The sequence below is a fragment of the Fukomys damarensis genome, unplaced genomic scaffold, assembly GCF_012274545.1.
Source record: "Fukomys damarensis isolate Sample0158 unplaced genomic scaffold, DMR_v1.0_HiC HiC_scaffold_18, whole genome shotgun sequence".
NCBI classification, from domain to species: domain Eukaryota; kingdom Metazoa; phylum Chordata; class Mammalia; order Rodentia; family Bathyergidae; genus Fukomys; species Fukomys damarensis.
Window position 1 is genome coordinate 16,790,303 of NW_022900930.1, and position 18,420 is coordinate 16,808,722.

At 34.6% G+C, this 18,420-nt stretch overlaps 1 protein-coding gene across 4 annotated transcripts in view; it reads left to right on the forward strand.

The window, feature by feature from the left end:
- Vps37a (VPS37A subunit of ESCRT-I) overlaps positions 1–18,420 on the forward strand; it is a 25,333-nt gene continuing 6,913 nt past the window's right edge. For 2 of the 4 annotated variants that reach the window (XM_010621788.2, XM_010621790.2), the window contains exons 1-9: positions 1–432; positions 4,363–4,437; positions 6,131–6,245; positions 6,760–6,860; positions 9,817–10,042; positions 11,628–11,698; positions 16,654–16,781; positions 16,866–16,924; positions 17,003–17,071. In XM_010621788.2, coding sequence (XP_010620090.1) covers positions 308–432; positions 4,363–4,437; positions 6,131–6,245; positions 6,760–6,860; positions 9,817–10,042; positions 11,628–11,698; positions 16,654–16,781; positions 16,866–16,924; positions 17,003–17,071 — 969 coding nt within the window. In that variant the 5' untranslated portion in view covers positions 1–307. The remainder of the gene's footprint in view (positions 433–4,362; positions 4,438–6,130; positions 6,246–6,759; positions 6,861–9,816; positions 10,043–11,627; positions 11,699–16,653; positions 16,782–16,865; positions 16,925–17,002; positions 17,072–18,420) is intronic. The other 2 variants (XM_033765396.1, XM_010621789.2) reach the window with 2 other exon arrangements.

An 18,420-nucleotide genomic window follows, 5' to 3' on the forward strand; every position in this document is an offset into this window, starting at 1 on the left:
GCGTTTTGACGAGGCTCGGGTAGTGGAGCGCTGGGCCGTCAGGCTGCTTGACTGGCTGCCTTAGGCGGCTGGGCCGCGAAGCTAGGGCTTCCAGTCCCGGTAGGCAAGTTGCCCTCTCCAGCTGTTTCACTAGTAGAGTGTCCCCCAAAACCCGCGAACCGGACTTGCTTAGTGGAGACGCGGTCCCCCAGCGCTTGGTTCACAGTCGTCTTGGCCCGCTCCTGCGTCTCTGGAGATCGGCCGGCTGAGCAGCTGGGAGAAGCAGGCCAGAGGCTTCGAGGGCCTGGGGCCCGGGGACCCCAGGAGGATGAGCTGGCTCTTTCCCTTAACCAAAAGCGCCGCCTCCTCCGCAGCTGGGTCCCCCAGTGGCCTCACCAGCCTCCAACAGCAGAAGCAGCGCTTGATCGAGTCCCTCCGGAACTCACACTCCAGGTGATTGGTCTCTGCTTCTCCGACTATAGGGAAAAGTAGGGCGGAGGGCGGGCTGATCCTAACCACCCTCACTGCGCATCAGGCCTAGTCCCCTCCTGCTGACTCCTTTTGGTAGACCTCACTTCTTTGTGGGAAATACTTCCGCTCTCCCCTTCCTAACTCGTGCTTATTCGGCCCCGGGAGCGCCCCTGCCTTCGGCCCCACCACTGCTTAGCGCTTCTGCCTCTGACTTCGTCATCCTTCATGACACATCGACCCTGACAGTAATCTCGTAGTCTGTTATAGCCAGTCTCCTCGGTGTCACTGGCCTTCTCACTAACCTTGCCCTTTGCGCACCTGATTGCAGCACTGGCAGAATTGTTACAATGTAGTATGTACTTGGCTGAAGAGAAGTGTGAAGAGTAATCCAGGTTTCACAAAGTGGAAGATAAAACACTGTTGCAACATCAAAGGAAGGGGAAGCCCAAGTTTTCATCAGTGAATTCAAGTGACAGTCATTCATCCTGGTCTAGTACTAACTTCTCCCCATCTAGAAACTGCTGTCTGTACATTTCTCATTTCCTTGATACTCTTGACCCCACCCTCAGGAATTGTTTTATAATCAATTGTTTTTTCTCCTTGCGAGGTTTTCATTTCATTGTGGGTAGATTAGAAATATTTTACACTTAAGTTATTTTAACAGCTTTTACTATCATCTGATTTGCTGCAGCCTTTTATATTGCAAATGTCTGTGGCCTCTAATGATTTTCAAAAATAGAACTGCTTAGCGTGTATGGTGGCCAAACCTGTAATACCAGCATTGAGGAGGCTGAGGCAGGAAGATTGCCACAAGTCCAAGGCCAGCCTGGGCTACATAGTGCACTCAGAGATAGCCTGAACAGAGCAAGACCCTGTCCAAAAAAAAAAAAAAAAACTGCTTTATGGTTAGGACTTTTTCAATTATATTTACTTAATAGTTTTATAGCCTGTGTTTTATGTAAAGATGTCCACATGCTTATAATCTAGGCCTTGTAAACATCTTTTCATACATTTAAAACATTTCAGTACTCCCCAAGCAAGTAAGGGATAATGTAGGATAATTTAAAATTAAACATTACTAAGAGAAAACTTCACAGCACAATGTTTGTCCAAAATAAGACCTTTTGCTGACTGAGCTTCAGGTATTTCTTGAATCTTTGTCTTAATTACTCTTGTTCAGAACTTTCAAAGAGGAAAAACTTGGGATTTTTAACAGAAAAGAATAGCAGGCTATTATTGGAGACTTTTTAAAATTAAGTTCATGAAGTGGTTACAAGTGTAGGCAAGGAAAAAATGTGAAACCTTTTCTCGCCTGTCATAAAGGTAATAGCTGACTTTTTTGTAACAAAAGACAGTTTGCAACAGAAAAGCACAACAAATTTATTTCACCAAAATTTTATTTGACATGGGAGCCTTCAGAAATGAAAATCCAAAGGCCCAGGAAAAACCTTTATTTTTATGCTTAGTTCAGATGAGGAATGAACAGCTGTATGGACATATGATTTGCAAATGGGTCGATATAATGGTAATTAATGGGAGTGGGGAAACAGTACCTATCTGTTCTTATCCTACGTGACCCGTGTAGCATTCCTTCTCAGGTATGAGTACCACGAAGAAATGTCTGGAATGAGGATCTTCTAGGGAGACAGAAGAAAGGGACTTGTCAAGGTTTTATAGCTTCCCTTGGTGGGGGGCACGACTGCAACACACGACTCAATGACGACCAGTTCTGGTTTCATTGACCTTGTAGTTGTGGAAGGTTGGTTTTTATGACTGCTTTGGGGAAGAAAGAGGAGGGATATGAGGGCAGGAGAGAGACTTTTCTTCTGAGACTTTCTACTCTCTTTTTGTTAAAAGTACTTAGCATGCTGAAATGACAAACTTTGGGTTATTTTATGACTCCCAACATAGGTCAGTCTTATTCTAAATTATATTCTGAGCTAACCTGAAAGAAGTACTCTTACAAAACATGATTATAAAATAAGGTGACTCAACAAACAAGTCTGTCCCCATAGAAGTTGTCACCTTGGAAGACTATATACTGTACTGTCCTTATGATTGCAGAAACACTTTTTAGAATCACACCTTTGGAATTAATTGCTTTTAAGCCTTTGGTATAGTCTGATAAATATTAGTGCTGGAAAATTTGTATTCTTTGAGATTAGAATTGAATTTTTGAAACATTCTCAAGTCCCCTATACTGAAGGCTATTAGAAAAGTAAAGTGATTGATCCACTTTTGCCCTCCCAAATAAAATTTTTGTAAGGCAAAAATTGTTCATCTAAGGAGTTCTGGAGTTGAATGGGGATAGTGAATATTCTGAATTGAATACAGAAGGGATGCATTGTTATTTTTTGAACTAGAAACTTTGAATTTGTGACATTATCTACATATTAGGATTATAAACATGTAACTTTAAATATTTTATTCTTTTCTCTAAAAATGTTTTTAATTAAAATATTTCACATCTACAAATTATGCTTGGATAATTCTGGAGACATTTAAGTAGGTCATATGCTTGCAGTTTTCAAAGAATCATGTAGTCCCAGAAAGAAAGAAAGAAAGAAAGAAAGAAAGAAAGAAAGAAAGATTACCATCTACCCACTCATATTCTTTATAAGTCCACCCTTTTACCTTTTAATTAATGATATATACTTTAAAGCTAGTTATATTTGCCAAAATAGTTGTCTGTCTTATATTCAAAGATTTTTATACAAACATTCCATGATTGGATATTCTGAGGTACACTGTATAAAAGTTAAAAGATTGTTTCAAAAAATTTTTTTAATCATACAAAGTCTTGCTAAATTATAGACATCATCTTGATGTAGATGATGGCAGAGTAGCACACTGCCTTACTTGGGAGGCTGAGGCAGGAGGATCATTGTGAATTGAGGCCATCCTAGACTACATATCAAGACCCTGTCTAAAAAAAAAAAAACCAAACAAAAATAATGCCAACCTCTCATATTTCGTATTCTTTTTTTTTTTTTTTTTAAGTTTTAATCTTTTTTTCTCATTGAGTTTCTTGGTACTTTTTAGGTGTACATTCATCTTTGAGATCTTGTATCTTTACATGACAAGTCTTGGTTTTCATTTTTTCCCCCATACCCCTGCCCTTCCTTCACCCACTCCTCCCTTCCCTATTTACAAAAACTTTTTTCCATTTTTTCGTTTTCTCATATTTTTTTTCTTTTCCCTTATTTCCTTTCCCCTACCCTTCCCACTTCCTCTACACCTTTAGCCCTTTTCTTCCTATTTCACATTGTCAGGTTTTTTTTTTTAATGTAAATCAAGGCTGGGTGTGGGTGTGGTGGGCATGCTTATAAACCCAACACTTGAGAGGGTTAAGGGGGAGGATTACTGCAAGTTCAAGGCCAGCCTGGGCTACCTAGTGAGTTCAAGGTCAGCCTAAAATGCAGAGCTAGATCCTGTCTTAAAAAAAAAAAAAAAAAAAAGTAGCTCTCCCTGACTGAAAGTATCCAAAAATTTTCCTTCTGCTTTACTGTGTAAAATTTCCCCACCCTAGCCTCTCATTTTCCTTCCAACTCTTATCTATTTTCCAGCTCCTTGTAACTCTGAAAAATCTATTTCAGTATAGTTTAAATCCCTTTCCCTAATGGATATTAATTCATTTTTAGTTACCTTAATGAATGACTACTTTCTCATTTACCTGAAAGGCTAATTTGTTAAACTTCAATCCATTACACAGAGGTTTTTTTCCTTCTGTGTTCTTCCCTTTAGAGCATTTCAACTGAGTTTTGAATATACACACACACGCACACACACACACACACAATCTTTCTACTTTTTACTTCCCTTTTTCCCACCCCTGTTCCCTCCTTCCATCTTTTAACATTTGTATTTAACACTAATGGTTTTATAACTTTTCTTTCAAATATTCTCTTGCAGTATAGCTGAAATACAGAAAGATGTGGAATATAGATTGCCATTCACCGTAAACAACCTGACAATTAACATTAATATGTGAGTAGAATTTTGTCCTATTTTTTGTGTAATAGGATTTAAAATTTTTTGTTTTCTTTCCTTAATTACTATTAGAAGTAAGGTGATTAGAGGCTGGGGAATTAACTCAGTGGTTCTGCCACCTGCCTCACAAGTGCAGGGACCTGAGTTCAATCCCCGGTACCCCCCCCAAAAAAAAGAAGTAAGCTGATTAAAGTAAACTTATTTTAAGTAACAGTAATTTGTAAAATACTATGTAATTTAGTGAGATAAAAATTCTTAAAGGCATTTAACTTGAAGAAAAAATCTCACTGTATTTATCTTCCATCTCCTCATTGTCTAGCACAGAACCTACACATAGGAGGCCTTGTTTAATATTACATGCATGAATGAATTGAAGCATGGATGTATAACTCTGCCAAACATTAAGCTATGTTAATTTGACACGTATGATCTTTTTGAATCCTTAGGACAAATTATAGACACATGGTTAATAAATATCATAGAATACAGACTCAGATTGGTTGACTCCAAGGACTATTTATTGCCTCTTTTACCAAACTAGTTTTAAAATCTTTGGCTTTGGTTGTCATCTCCTGCTTCTTTTTCTCCTCCTCCTCTTTCTCTTCCTCCTCCCTATTCCTTTTCTCCTTCCTTTCTTGTTCTTGTTTTTTCCTTTGAGCAAGTGTCTTGGTATGTAATTCAGGCAGGTCTTGAACTCATGACAATCTTCCTGCCTCAGTTTCCCAAGTACTGGGATTACAGGCATGTACCACCACACTTGGCTTGGTTTCCTCCTTGTCAGTGCTGCCAACAAATAATTTTCTGAGCCAATAGGAAAATAGAGGCAATTTAAAGGGAAATATGCTATATTAAGAGATGTGGAAAGCATGCTTCTATATTCAGTAAATTCATTTTTTAAGACTTCATCTGCTAAACTTAATTTTGCAATATTGCAAAAAATGATTAAATGTTTCACTGTTTATTGTATTGATTATTTCTTTGTTTTTGAGACAGGGTCTCACTGTGTAGTCCAGGTTGGTCTTGAGCTCACTGTGTAGACTAGGCTGACCTCAAACTCATGGCAGTCCTCTTGGCTGAGCTTACCAAGTGCTGGGATTGCAGGCGTGTGCTACTGCACCTGGCTACTTTTTATTGTATTGAGAATTTACTATATTTTACTTGAAACCACGTAGTTGACCTCTAAGTTGGGAAAGTGATATTAAGACAGAAGGGAGTTGGGTAGAACCAAAGCATGATGATAGTTATACTATTTTAACCCTAGTACTTTCCATTTTTATCTATTTAATCTTTAGAAATAGAACAGATTCTGAAATAATTATTGGCAGCATCATGAAAGTTTTTTAAAAAAGAAAGAAAATTACATGGCCAGAAGCTGTTATCTAATAAATGGCCAGATTGTGTATGAATAACCTAAACAAATGCCTGATCTAATTTTTAGCTGGGATTTTTGTATAGGCTGGTATATTGTGTTTCAAAGCAATTAATTAGAATGGTATAAAGACTTCTGTAATTCAAGGTGTCCACATTCCATATTAAGAGCCTTTGGATTTTCAGTCAACTCTACAACCATAACAGAGCACTTCTTAAAAAAATACATATAAATGTTAAAATTTGATTTTCTTTTAACTTTGTTTTAGGATTTTGACCATATAAGACAACATATGCTGATTTTGTTTTTCATCTTTACCAGATTACTTCCTCCACAATTTCCTCAGGAAAAGCCAGTGATCAGTGTTTATCCGCCAATACGACATCACTTAATGGATAAACAAGGAGTATATGTTACCTCTCCATTAGTAAGCAATGTATGTATGTTGTAATTTACTTCAGAGATAACAAGTATGTTACATTCTATTAAATGTTTTAGAAACATGAAACACAGTTAAAATTTCATTTTGGAATCAGTAATTTTCCGAAAACTACCTTAGGGTACATAATAGATAATACCGTGTTTACTTAACACTCTGCCTTGAAGTTCTTGGATATGGTATGGTTGGTTAGCACGAAGGGACTCTAAACTTAAATATACTTTTGGTATCTACCTTTGAACTCTCAAACTGAACAGTGGAACGTGGAAATATTTTACCTCCATTATTGATTGAACGCACTTCTATCTTGTTTTGCTAATTGCCAAATATTTATAGTATCGAGCCATAAGAAATGTAAATTATATATCGCTATTATTTTGAATTGACACAATATCTTTTACTTTTATATTAATTCTTGACCTTCAAAGTTCTAATATTTAGAACAACTCTCATCATTAACTTCATATTTTTAAAGCGATATTAATCATGTGTTGATGGCTATAATTTTCAGTTTACAATGCACTCAGATCTTGGAAAAATTATTCAGAGTCTGTTGGATGAGTTCTGGAAGAATCCTCCAGTTTTAGCTCCTACTTCAACAGCATTTCCATAGTAAGTATATTTATAATGAATAAAAACTTCTGCATATATTTTCATTTACCATATCAGAATATAGTATAAAAAAGTCAAATGTTAAAAGACAGCCCTGGCCCAGGGATTTAGCTCAGTGGTTCGGTGGCCTGCCTTGCAAGCACAAGGACCCGAGTTCAATCCCCGGTACCAAAAAAAGACAGCCCTGTGATTTCTACATCACCAACTTCATACACATATATCCACACTTTTCAGAGGCAACTGTTTTTCTCTCTTTTTTTTTTGGTACCAGGGATCGAACTCTGGTCCCTGTGCTTGCAAGGCAGGCGGTAGAACTGCTGAGCTAAATCCCCAGCCCTGTTTTTCTGTTTTGTTTCTTCTAATATGTAGTTTTATTTTCTGAATAATACATTCATGCTGCTATCTCTGGATTCTTTAATTTTTGATAATATCCACCTACTATTATAATAGGTAAAGGCTTTAGTTATTTTTCATAAAACTTCTTTCTTCATTCTCCCACTGAAGTTATATCATTTTTTCATTAAGTCCATATTTAGTGTTTTTATTACTTTGACTTTGTAAATATTCATTGCTGAGCAAAGTATGTTACCATTTTTACTTTTATCTGGAACAAATAGATACCTCAATTTTTTTTTTTTTTTTTTTTTTTTAACCGTTGATTGAACTCTGGTCCTTGCGCTTGCAAGGCAGGCCACCAAACCGCTGAGATAAATCCCCGGCAATACCTCAATTTTTTATTGGTTTTGTTTTCTTAGATCTTAATTTTCCACATCTTAAATCTTAAGATCTTAACATTCCAGAGAAATTAATTTAAAATGTTTATAATACTACAAAATGTTTGTTTTGATGGATGCAATATAATTTATTACTAGTAAAATTTCCTTGATCAATTTTTATTTTTTCTAATCTTTCTAAAAGACTCACTATTCTTCATTGTCCTCAGTGCTACAGTTAATATTTCTCCCAGATGTTTGCATATTTGTTGAATAAATTCTGGAAGTAGCCTGCACATTTACACTTTTGACAAATACTGCAAAATTGCCTTTGACAGTAGTTGTACCAGTTTCTGCTTCTGTAAACAGTGCCTCTTCCCCCATCCTCTTTTTTAACGTGGTTTATTGTCAAAATGGACTTTTGCCTATTTATAGGCAGAAAATCCAATGTTAGCATAATTTTAGTTATGCTTAGCTTACTAATAATGAAGTTCAGCATCTCCTTTGTTTTAGAAATGTTCTTTTCTGTAACCTGTATATAGCCTTCTGTTTTCTACATTGTTATTGGATTGGTAGTTCTTTATCAATTTGTATAAATTCTTTACACATTTGAAAAATTATCCCTTTATGTGTGAGACGAGTTTCAAATATTTTCACCTTTGTCTTATTTTTTATAGTGTTAGGGATTGAACCTATGGTCTTGGGCAAACTAGATAAGCATTCTACCACTGAGCTAACCCCCAGCCCTATTAGTTTTATAAAGAGTTTGTCATACAACATGCTATGGAATTTATCATTATTTTCTCTTACACTTTCTGAATTGGTGTCACACAAAGTTCTTTCCAAAAGATTTCTTCTAGTTCTTTTAAAGTTTTGAAAAAAAAAAAAAATTAAATCCTTGATCCATTAGGTTTTTATCTTACTGTAAACGTGAGGATCTGGCTCTGATTTTGTCCAAATAGCTCAAAACTATTGGCTAGTATTCACTTATAGGGGAATCTATCTCTGTTCTATCCTAATTCCCATATGTATTTAGACTTTTTTTGGATTCTGCTTTTTTTTTCCAATTATACATTTACCTATGTTATGCTGCTTTTAATTAATTAAGGCTTTATAATTTAGTTTGCTGTATGACAGGGCTAATAACTCTATACTCTCCTTTTTCAGATTTTTTTGCTTTCTACTCTCACTTATCTTTCCATAAAAATGTTCATAATCACTTGTGAACACTTCAAATCTCTAATACATGTTTTCTTCCAATAAAACTTCCAACTCAGGTTAATTTATATCATGAAATGAAATAATAGTAATCCCACAAAAGTTATTTAAGTTTTATGCATTTTGGAATATGTTTCAATACAAAGTGAAATATTTTCATGGTTAATAGTATGTTTAAGACATAACTATAAGTCCTTTACTTTTTATAAGAGTAGTGACTGACTCATATGAACCTACTGTTAATTCAGATATTGATATTTAGATGATTTTCAGTCTACATTTAGGAATGAATTACCTTAATTCTTTTATAATTTGGTTTTTTTTTCTAAACTTAGGGCAAAAATGTTAAATGTAAAATATTTATCTTGCAAAAATACATATTAACATTATTCTTTGATTAAATCATAAAAATGTAATTCTGGGTCACTCTTTAGTATATATGAATATTTGTGTATGTTTTTTTAACACTTTTAATACTTTTAGCAGCTCTTCTGCATATTTAATTTTTCTTCAGTATTTTCTTTGCTAGAAAAGTCTTGGCTGTCAGTTGGATATTTCCAAAAACAATGAAAGCTAAGCAGCATCTACTTAAATAAATTTTCTAAACTGAATGTTATTTCTCTATCCCTCTGTAAAGAAACTGATCAATGGCATGGAATGCTGCAACCTCAAAAATGGCCTCTCTATTCACTTTCTTTATTTTATTTTATTTTTTCTTGGTACCAGGGGTCAAACTCAGGGCCTTGTTCTTACCAGGCAGGTGCGGCACCACTGAGCAACATTCCCAGCCCAATTTACTTTAATTCTGACTAGTTGGATTTTATGCTTTCTTGAACATTTATGTTTTTCATAAGAACTACAGTTCTTTTGGGGGGAGGGTTGTATTTTATCACTTTATGTAATATCTAATCAGTCATAATTTTAACAAGTATAACCTGCCAAGGACAGATTTCCATCTACAACCATTGTTATTTAGAATGATTCATGGGTAGTTTTCCTAACACTTCCTCTTTTCTTCTCTTTAGCTTGTACAGTAACTCAGGTGGGATGCCCCCTTATGCATCTCAGCGCTTTCCATTTCTTCCTTCGTACTCTCCACAAGAAGCTAACAGGACTATCACTTCTTTATCTGTTGCTGACACTGTTTCTTCTTCAACAACAAGTTATACCACAGCCAAGCCTGCTGCTCCTTCATTTGGCATCCTTTCAAGTCTGCCTTTGCCTGTCCCTACAACAGACACTTCAGCACCGGTCAGTATCTTCACTAATCTGTTTTGTACCCATAAAATATGTATTTAGTCAGCAAGCATTTATTATTATGTGCCAGCTTAAACTGAGCACAAAATATAGAAGTATTAAATCACATTTTTCAACTTGCATATCAAAATCAAAAAGGTAACCAAAAACTAAATTGCAAATAAGCAATTTCTAGAGACAGTGTAGAGTTATGGTAAAGATGTAGTTGAGGAAATGGTCATTGTTCCCAGAGATCAGGATAGAACTAGTAGGGATGCCTTTTTAAAAAAGTAATTCTGATTTTTTGTTTTACCACTTTTTCATCCCTATTGCCTCAAACCTCATGTAGTAAAATAGCAGATGCTCAGTAACAGTGAGGTAGATGAATGAATACATTTATGTTTGAGGCCAGAATGGGGAGGAAGTCTTGCTTTTTAGCCCAGGCTTGCTCCAAACTTTCAATCATCCTCTCAAGCAGCTATGGTTATAAGCATATATCACTATACTCCATTTTGGAGGCCAGATTTTGAAAGATAGTTATGGATTTGCAAGAATAATGAGTTTATAGAAGACATTTTATGCAAGGAAGTAACATTAACAAAGGCAGTGCACTGTAAACCAGATGGTGTTTTTGTAAAGCCACCCATAATCTGGCTGTGATGAAGGGCATAGGCAAAGGCACAAGACATGATTATGTAGGAGAAGCATATCTGAGATTGAGGAGGGTGTGCATAGCATAGTAAGTGCTTTCAGCACCCCATTATTTAAAAATCATATGTTTTGAAGCTTGTAACTTCAGTGTGAGATGTTACAAAGGGAAATACTAATACTTTGTGCATAAAATATTTTAAAGTATTTAAGAACTTTTAATTTTAACCCATAGTGAATATAACCCATAGTTATCCTTAAGCATTGTAAAACTTTAGTATATCCAACATTACTAATTTCAGAGTTTATAATCATTTAATATATAAACTGAAGAGGACTTTTTTCAGAATTTTTCATCATTGTATTAATGTTGTGAACAAACTACAACTAGTATAAACAAAATTACAAAACAACCTCTCAACACTAAGAACAAAAAAATCACATGTATTCAGTGGATAGTGTGTTTCTCATTATCCTCTTTCATTTAATTTAGATATATAATTATTCAGACTACTGACAATTTATTGAGGTTTTTGGATATTTGATGTATTTCACTCAAGAAAAATATATTCGTCTATATAATGAAATCTATAGATAATTCTTCACATTTGTCACAGATGCACTTGTGGTTTATTTTATAGCTATACACTTGACCAAAAAGAGCTAATACTCTTTTAAGGTCCTAATTTAACAAAAAAAGGAGTTAAAAATGTAACCTTACCTGTATAAAGGAAGAAGTGGGGAGCATAAGGACAATGGGAAATACAAAGATGAAGATGTAGTAACAAAAATAGTTTGGGGATGTAGTACATTTAAATTACTTTTATAAGTAAGTGGGAGGGTGGGCTGGGCTGGGGATTTAACTGAACAGTTCCACCACCTGCCTCATAAGTATGTGGGTGGAATCAAAAAGATGGCTGAAATTTAATACCCTTCAAATACTCTTCTTTAGATAAGCCAAAATGGTTTTGGTTACAAGATGCCAGATGTCCCTGATGCATTTCCAGAACTCTCAGAACTAAGGTAAAAACCTTGGAGAGCAAAACTGAGATGGTTGTGTATTTTGTTTGCAAATGTAAACCAAATTATCATTTTATATCCATGATAAATAAAAAGATTTTTCTAAATCCTCACTATTCCTATACTGTAATTATCTTGGTGGGAAAGTTTTATAAGTTAGTCTTAAGTCTAATAGGTTGTATTTTTTGAATGACTAGTCTATACCCTAATGCTAGGAATGATATAATGGTTACTGAAGTAACAAGTCCTTTTTCACATAGGACTTGCATTCTTTGAAAACTTTCTGAATACAGTGTTCCTGATCAAAGTATATCTTGTATTAGATCTGCCATTGTTCCTTTTAGTAGATAAACTTTGTACATAGAGAAATAGATTAAAAGTTACTGATAGGTATTAATTAGCTAGCTGTTTCTACAGAGCCCAAATTTACGGCAAATAAGTGGTAATATTCAACTTAAGGTACCATTGTTCAGGGAACACAGATCCTCTGAGATGCTTCATGAGCAAATTATGACCATCCAATTTGGGGAAGCATTGTATCCCTTCGATTGTACCCCAACTTAGGTTTATGTTCCTCAAAAGGATATTATACCAAATATAATTAAATTTTTTGCAGGATTTTTTTTTTTTTTTTGTCTTTAGAAATATTTCTTACCAGGCTTGTACAGCCAAATGTCCATGATAAATTCTATAATTTAAAAGAAAAAGTTTATCTTTATTCAACTCAAGGATTTGCATTTGTTTTTTAGAATACAACAATTTATTATTTTTTGCTAATAAAAGTTAATGGATATTTATAGTATACTACATGCATCTTCAGGGTTTAGTAAGAATTATAATGCTCACAACAATCCCATTAGGTTGGAGTTCCCATTTTATAAAAGATTATCTTTCTGTTTTCCCTTTCAAAAGTTCCACTTTAAACCAGGCATGATTATATGTGCTGGTAATTCCAGCATCTTCTGGGAGGCTGTGGCAGGAGGATTACCCAGTGTAATTTAGACTCTGTCTCAAAGTGAAACATAAAAAAGAACTGAGAATGTAGCTCAGTGCAAAGACCCTGTGTTCAATACCCAGTAATTAAAAGAAAAGTATTTTTCTGTTTTGAAGAACTTATAAACTATCACAACTACAAAAAAGTAAAGAGAATAGTATAATGAGCCTCCATGTAGTCATCATTCAGCACCAACAGGTAAGAAACTCTTTGTTTTATATATTTCCTCTTCTCTGTGGCTGTCTTAAGCAGCTGTGGGCTTTTGTGAATCAGGCAAATCCAGATCCTGTATTATTTTCATCCATAAATTCTTGAGTAAATACAAAGCAAGCACTGAGTAAGTTTGGTCTCTCTCTGTCTCTCTCTTCCATAACCCCAATCAAAGTCATCATCTTATCTTAATAACATTAATAGTAATTATTCAATATTATCTGATTTTTCCAGGATCTTAAACCTTTTCATTAGTAGTTTGTTTCAATCAGAATTCAAAACAAGGCCCAAATATTTCACTTGAATACTGGCTTTATTTTTTTTAATCATAAATCATTTTTCTCCACCTTTTACACACTCACACATTGACACACACATGTATTTATAAATATTACATGTATATACGCATATATATATACATACATACATACAAACACATACATGCATTGTTATACATTTTTGAAGACATTGGTCATTTGTCCTAGAGATTCTCGCATATCCTGTTTTTGCCTAATTGATCTTTGTGATATCATTGAAGATTCCCATATTTCATGCTATTGGTGGCTAGAAATGGGATATTGATTAGATTTAGGTTCAATCCTTTTGCTAATTAGTGCACACTTCTTATGACATCATATAAGGCAACAACAATGTCTGGTTGCCCTATTTATAATGACTTGGGATTAGATTGGATTGAAGACCCTAAAATGATTGGCCAATAATTTTATTAAGAGTTACAAATGTGATTTTTCCAATTTTGTTGATCCTACTGCCTCAATTTATTAGCCAGATTTGTTTTTGAAGGGCTTTCCTTAATCAACTAGTTATACTGAAATACACTTCATTACTGGAAAAACAGGATGAATACCTTTTTCCTTTTATTTTTTAACTCACAATGAGCTGATGTACCAGTAAGGTCCAGAAGTTGTCCTTATGAGTGAAACTTAAATCGGCTCCTATATCATTTCAGGCCATAAGAAAATACCATGAGCTGAGCATGAGCTTTTCTTTTCCCATACTTGGAATCATCCATTTCTCTGAAAGGGCACTTGTTTTTTTTCAAAATAATAATATTTTTACTAAGATTATTGAGTGTAGGTTAAGTTGTTTTTAATCTATTGTTTTTGCTTTTTATAGATATTTTGTATTAAGAATATATCTTGCCACAATGTACAATCAAATACTGGTTTTTAGTAAGTCTCTTCAAATAATACTTCTCTGGATGATTAAATGCCTTAGAAAAAAACAGACTATTTTGAATTATAGAAGCCGCTTTTATTCCCTTTTTGTATTTATTTTTTATAAATAGGTAATGTTTTTATATGTTTCTGTAGTCAGAACTACAAGATATATTCAAAATATATTTTCATCTGTGTCCCCTCTACCTAGCTTTCTCTTTCACCCTAGATGTCCATTTTTGGTTTTGGTTTAAAATTCCATTATTTTTTTTATGAATTCATGTACACATATATAGATAGACATATATGTATCTGTAGCTTTTACTGTGACAGCCATCTGTCTGTTAGCTATAAAGAAATGAAAATGGGAAGTTGTTATGGTTGCTCATGCACTCTACCTTTGTAGTCTTACAGTAATTTGATACAGTAGCACAGACTACTTACCTTGTAAAATCTAGGGAGATTTTATTGACCATGTTTGGCCAGTGTGGATCTGGAATCAGGCACTGACCAGGTCTCGAGCTGATAGTAGAAGAGTCTCCTATGAAAGTTTCTTACAAACCAAAATTATACTATTTTGTTTTTGTTTTGTTTTTTTCTAACTTTTTTTTTACCTCCTAACAACACATAATGCAAGGAGAGAATAGCCTGTCCATAGACTTTTACTTATTTAAATCTGATACAATATTGGTATGTTCAGTATTATATCTGGAAGAAATACATAGCCTTTTTTTTTTTTTTTTTTTTTTCTGGTACAGAGGATTGAACTCAGAGCCTTCACATTGAGCTACATCTCCAGCCCCTATTATTATTTTTTCCTCTACTGGGGATTGAACTCAGGACCTTGCATTTACAAGGCAGGTGCAGCACCACTGAGTTAAATCCCTATCATAATTGTTGTTATTATTATTATCATTATTATTATATATTTTGAGACAAGATCTTACTAGGTTGCCTAAGCTAGGCTTGAAATTGTGATTCTCCCACAGTTCCTCAGAGTGCTGGGATTGCAGACATGTGTGTCTGTGTCAACTTTTAAATATCTTAAGTTTACAAATCATTAAGACTAGTTCCTAACTAGGAAATTGTATAAATGTGATAATCTAAGCAGTCAAGCAGAATTAAGAAAAAGTATCTAACTATATTTCTGCTTTCATATTTTAAGGAGCTTCAGTTGAATTAGGGAGATACCTGACTGGGGAAAAAAATACTCAACATCCACAATGTAAAGGAGGAGTTTAATTTGGGGGAATTGTGTCCATGGTAGGCTGGCTCCAAACTAGAAAAGATATGGTGGAAGAAAGCTCCTTTCTTCATGGCAGCCAGAAAGCAGAGAGAAGCAGGCACCAGGGACAGAGATATACCTTCCAAAGGTACCTCACCTAGTGACACCCAGGACTCACTTCCTAAAAAGCACTTTTAGCTATGAGCTTATCATTGGATCAGTCCACTGATGTGTATAGCACCCCCATGATGCAACTATCTTCCAAAAGCCCCAACTCAAAACTGTGAGAGGAAATTTTGTATCTAAACCATAACACAGTTTCATCCTTTGTTTTCTTTGCCTGAGTTAAATAGACTGGATTGTTGGTTTTAGGCCACTGTGTAATGGTGAACACTTCCTTACAGTTGTCACTCACTTACATACTTTTTATTTATTTATTTTATTTATTTATTGAGACAGGGTATCCCTCTGTAGTTCAGGGAGGCCTTGAACTCACTGTGTAGCCATGACTAGCCTTAAACTTGTGATAATCCTCCTGCTGCATCCTCCCAAGTGCTGGGATCACAGGCATGCACCAACCATGCCTGGCTTCACAGTTAAGTAAATGTATTGGTGTATCAGACTTTACTTCTTCAGATTCTGTTGAGAATCTGGGGGTTTTTTTCCAATTGTTTTGTTAGTGTATGTTTGCAGTACATAATGACTACATTCCTCATGGACAGTTGGTACATGTGCATATCTTAATGCTTTTTTCATGCCTCCCCCACCTTCCCTCCATCTCTTGATCTCCTTCCCATCTGCAAAAGATCTATCTCCCTATTTTCTATTATCTATCTTTCATTTTGCTCTTTATTTATATTTCAGGTTTCTTATGTAAGAGTTAGGTAATTAATTAAGCTTGTGTATATGATTTATTTCACTTAACGTTATGGTCTCAAGATGAAACCATTTTCCTACAGATGATTCAGGTTTATTCTTTATGGCTGAATAGTACTCCGTTATTTATGAACCCCACATTTTCTTTACCCAGACTGCTTCCAAGATTTAGCTATTATAAATTGTGCTGCTATAAAATGGGCATCCCTGTATGTCAATAAAACTAAACTAGAAATTCCATTTGACCCAGCTGCTCCCCTTTGAAGTATCTTCCCAAAACAGAATGTATAGACTGCTTTGTTATACTGACTGATGTGTAATTTGCTCTTAGGTTTACAAGTAGCCTTTTATGTTTATGTAAAAATTATCTAGAACTTTATCAACTAAATAACACTGAAAATTATTTGTATTTATCATGGAGGAAGACTAGATGAATGATATTCTCTAACAGTATTTTTTTCTTATGTGTTTCTAGTGTGTCACAACTCACAGATATGAATGAACAAGAGGGGGTATTACTAGAACAGTTCCTGACTTTGCCTCAACTAAAACAAATTATTACTGACAAGGATGACTTAGTAAAAAGTATTGAGGAATTAGCAAGTATGTCTTCCTTTCCTTCAATTTGCATGTATTGAGGGGGGAAAATATGATTACCTATAAATAAACCAGAGATTTACCTTACAGGAAAAAATCTCCTTTTGGAACCCAGCTTAGAAGCAAAAAGGCAATGTGTTTTAGATAAGGTGAGTTGGTGATTATTGTGAAGGCATTTATACAGTTTAAAAATAGAATTAAACGGTATTTTTTATTTTCTTCTTTAGTATGAGTTACTTACACAAATGAAATCTGCTTTTGAAAAGAAGATGCAAAGGCAGCATGAACTTAGTGAGGTAAGGCTGTCTAGTTGTTTTCTTTTCCCATAAGAACTTTGAATGCTAAGTCCATGGGCCAAATTTTTACTCATTATTATCAGAAACCATTTGTTAAGCATCTGATTTTATAAGACTTGGTTCCTTCAAATGTAGATAAACAGCTCTCAGTTATGAAGTTATATAAATCAGTGTGTTCATGTAAGAGCATATCTGATTCTAAAACAAAAACTTGAAAAGCTCTCATAAATAACTTCTGAGTGAGTTATGGAAGCTGTGTAACCCTTGTAACAACAACTTTAACTTTAGTCTCACTTGTAGAAGTTCATATACCTTAAATGAAAAGCTAGGCTGGAGATTTAGCTCAGTGGTGCCACCACCTGCCTTACAAGCACAAAGTCCCGAGTTTCATCTCCAGTACCAAAAAAAGAAAAAAGAAAAAAAAGATAAGCTAGCAAATGAAAAAGTATGACATATGAAAACTATTTTATAAAATGTAAGCTATATTTGTGAAAAAAATCTTTTAAAAATAAAAAAGAAGGGAGGACCAGGTGCACTGATGCAGGCTTATCCCAGCACTCAGGAAGCTGAGGGAGGAGGATCACTGTGAGTTTAAGACTGGCGGGGCTGCATAGTGAGATCAAGGCCATCCTGAGCAATATAGTGACATCCTGTCTCAAAAAATTTTAAAAAAAAGACAACATTATCATTAATGTTTCTTTTAGAATTAAATTTTGGAAGGTAAGACCTATAATATATCATAAAATAGAAGTAAAACAAACAACAGTACAAAAGATATTAAAAGAGAATATAAATTTATGAATTTTACATATGATCATTTCTTACAATAAAAGAAATATTTATAGCTCATATTTAGTAATCAATATATGTTTTATATAGTGCAAGGCAATTTACTTGTACATATTGGCCCATTATTACCCCATCCCCTATAAAGTAGTTTTTTCCCCCTATTTTCCATTTCACAGAAGAGGAAACCAAAGCACGCAAAGGTTGAATAAGTTTCTTGATGTCATATAAATAGGAAGTATTAGAATTCAGGATTAAACCCCAGAACCCCTGTGAGCATCAGCTGAAGTATTCTTCAGTACACAGCAGAGCTCAGTAGGTGTTGAAGAATCTTTTCACAGCAGTCAACATCATTCCTGACACCAACTTCTAGTAAACTACAAAAATAAATTAATTTTTATTTAATAAAAAGATTAGAAGCCAACAGTAAATATCATACCTAATGCCTAAGTATTTGCAGTATCTTGCCAACCTTAGGAATAAGAGAGTAATGACCCATTATCACAGAGAAGAAACATTGCTTAGGAAAACACTGCAACACAACAAGAAAAAGAAAAGGTACA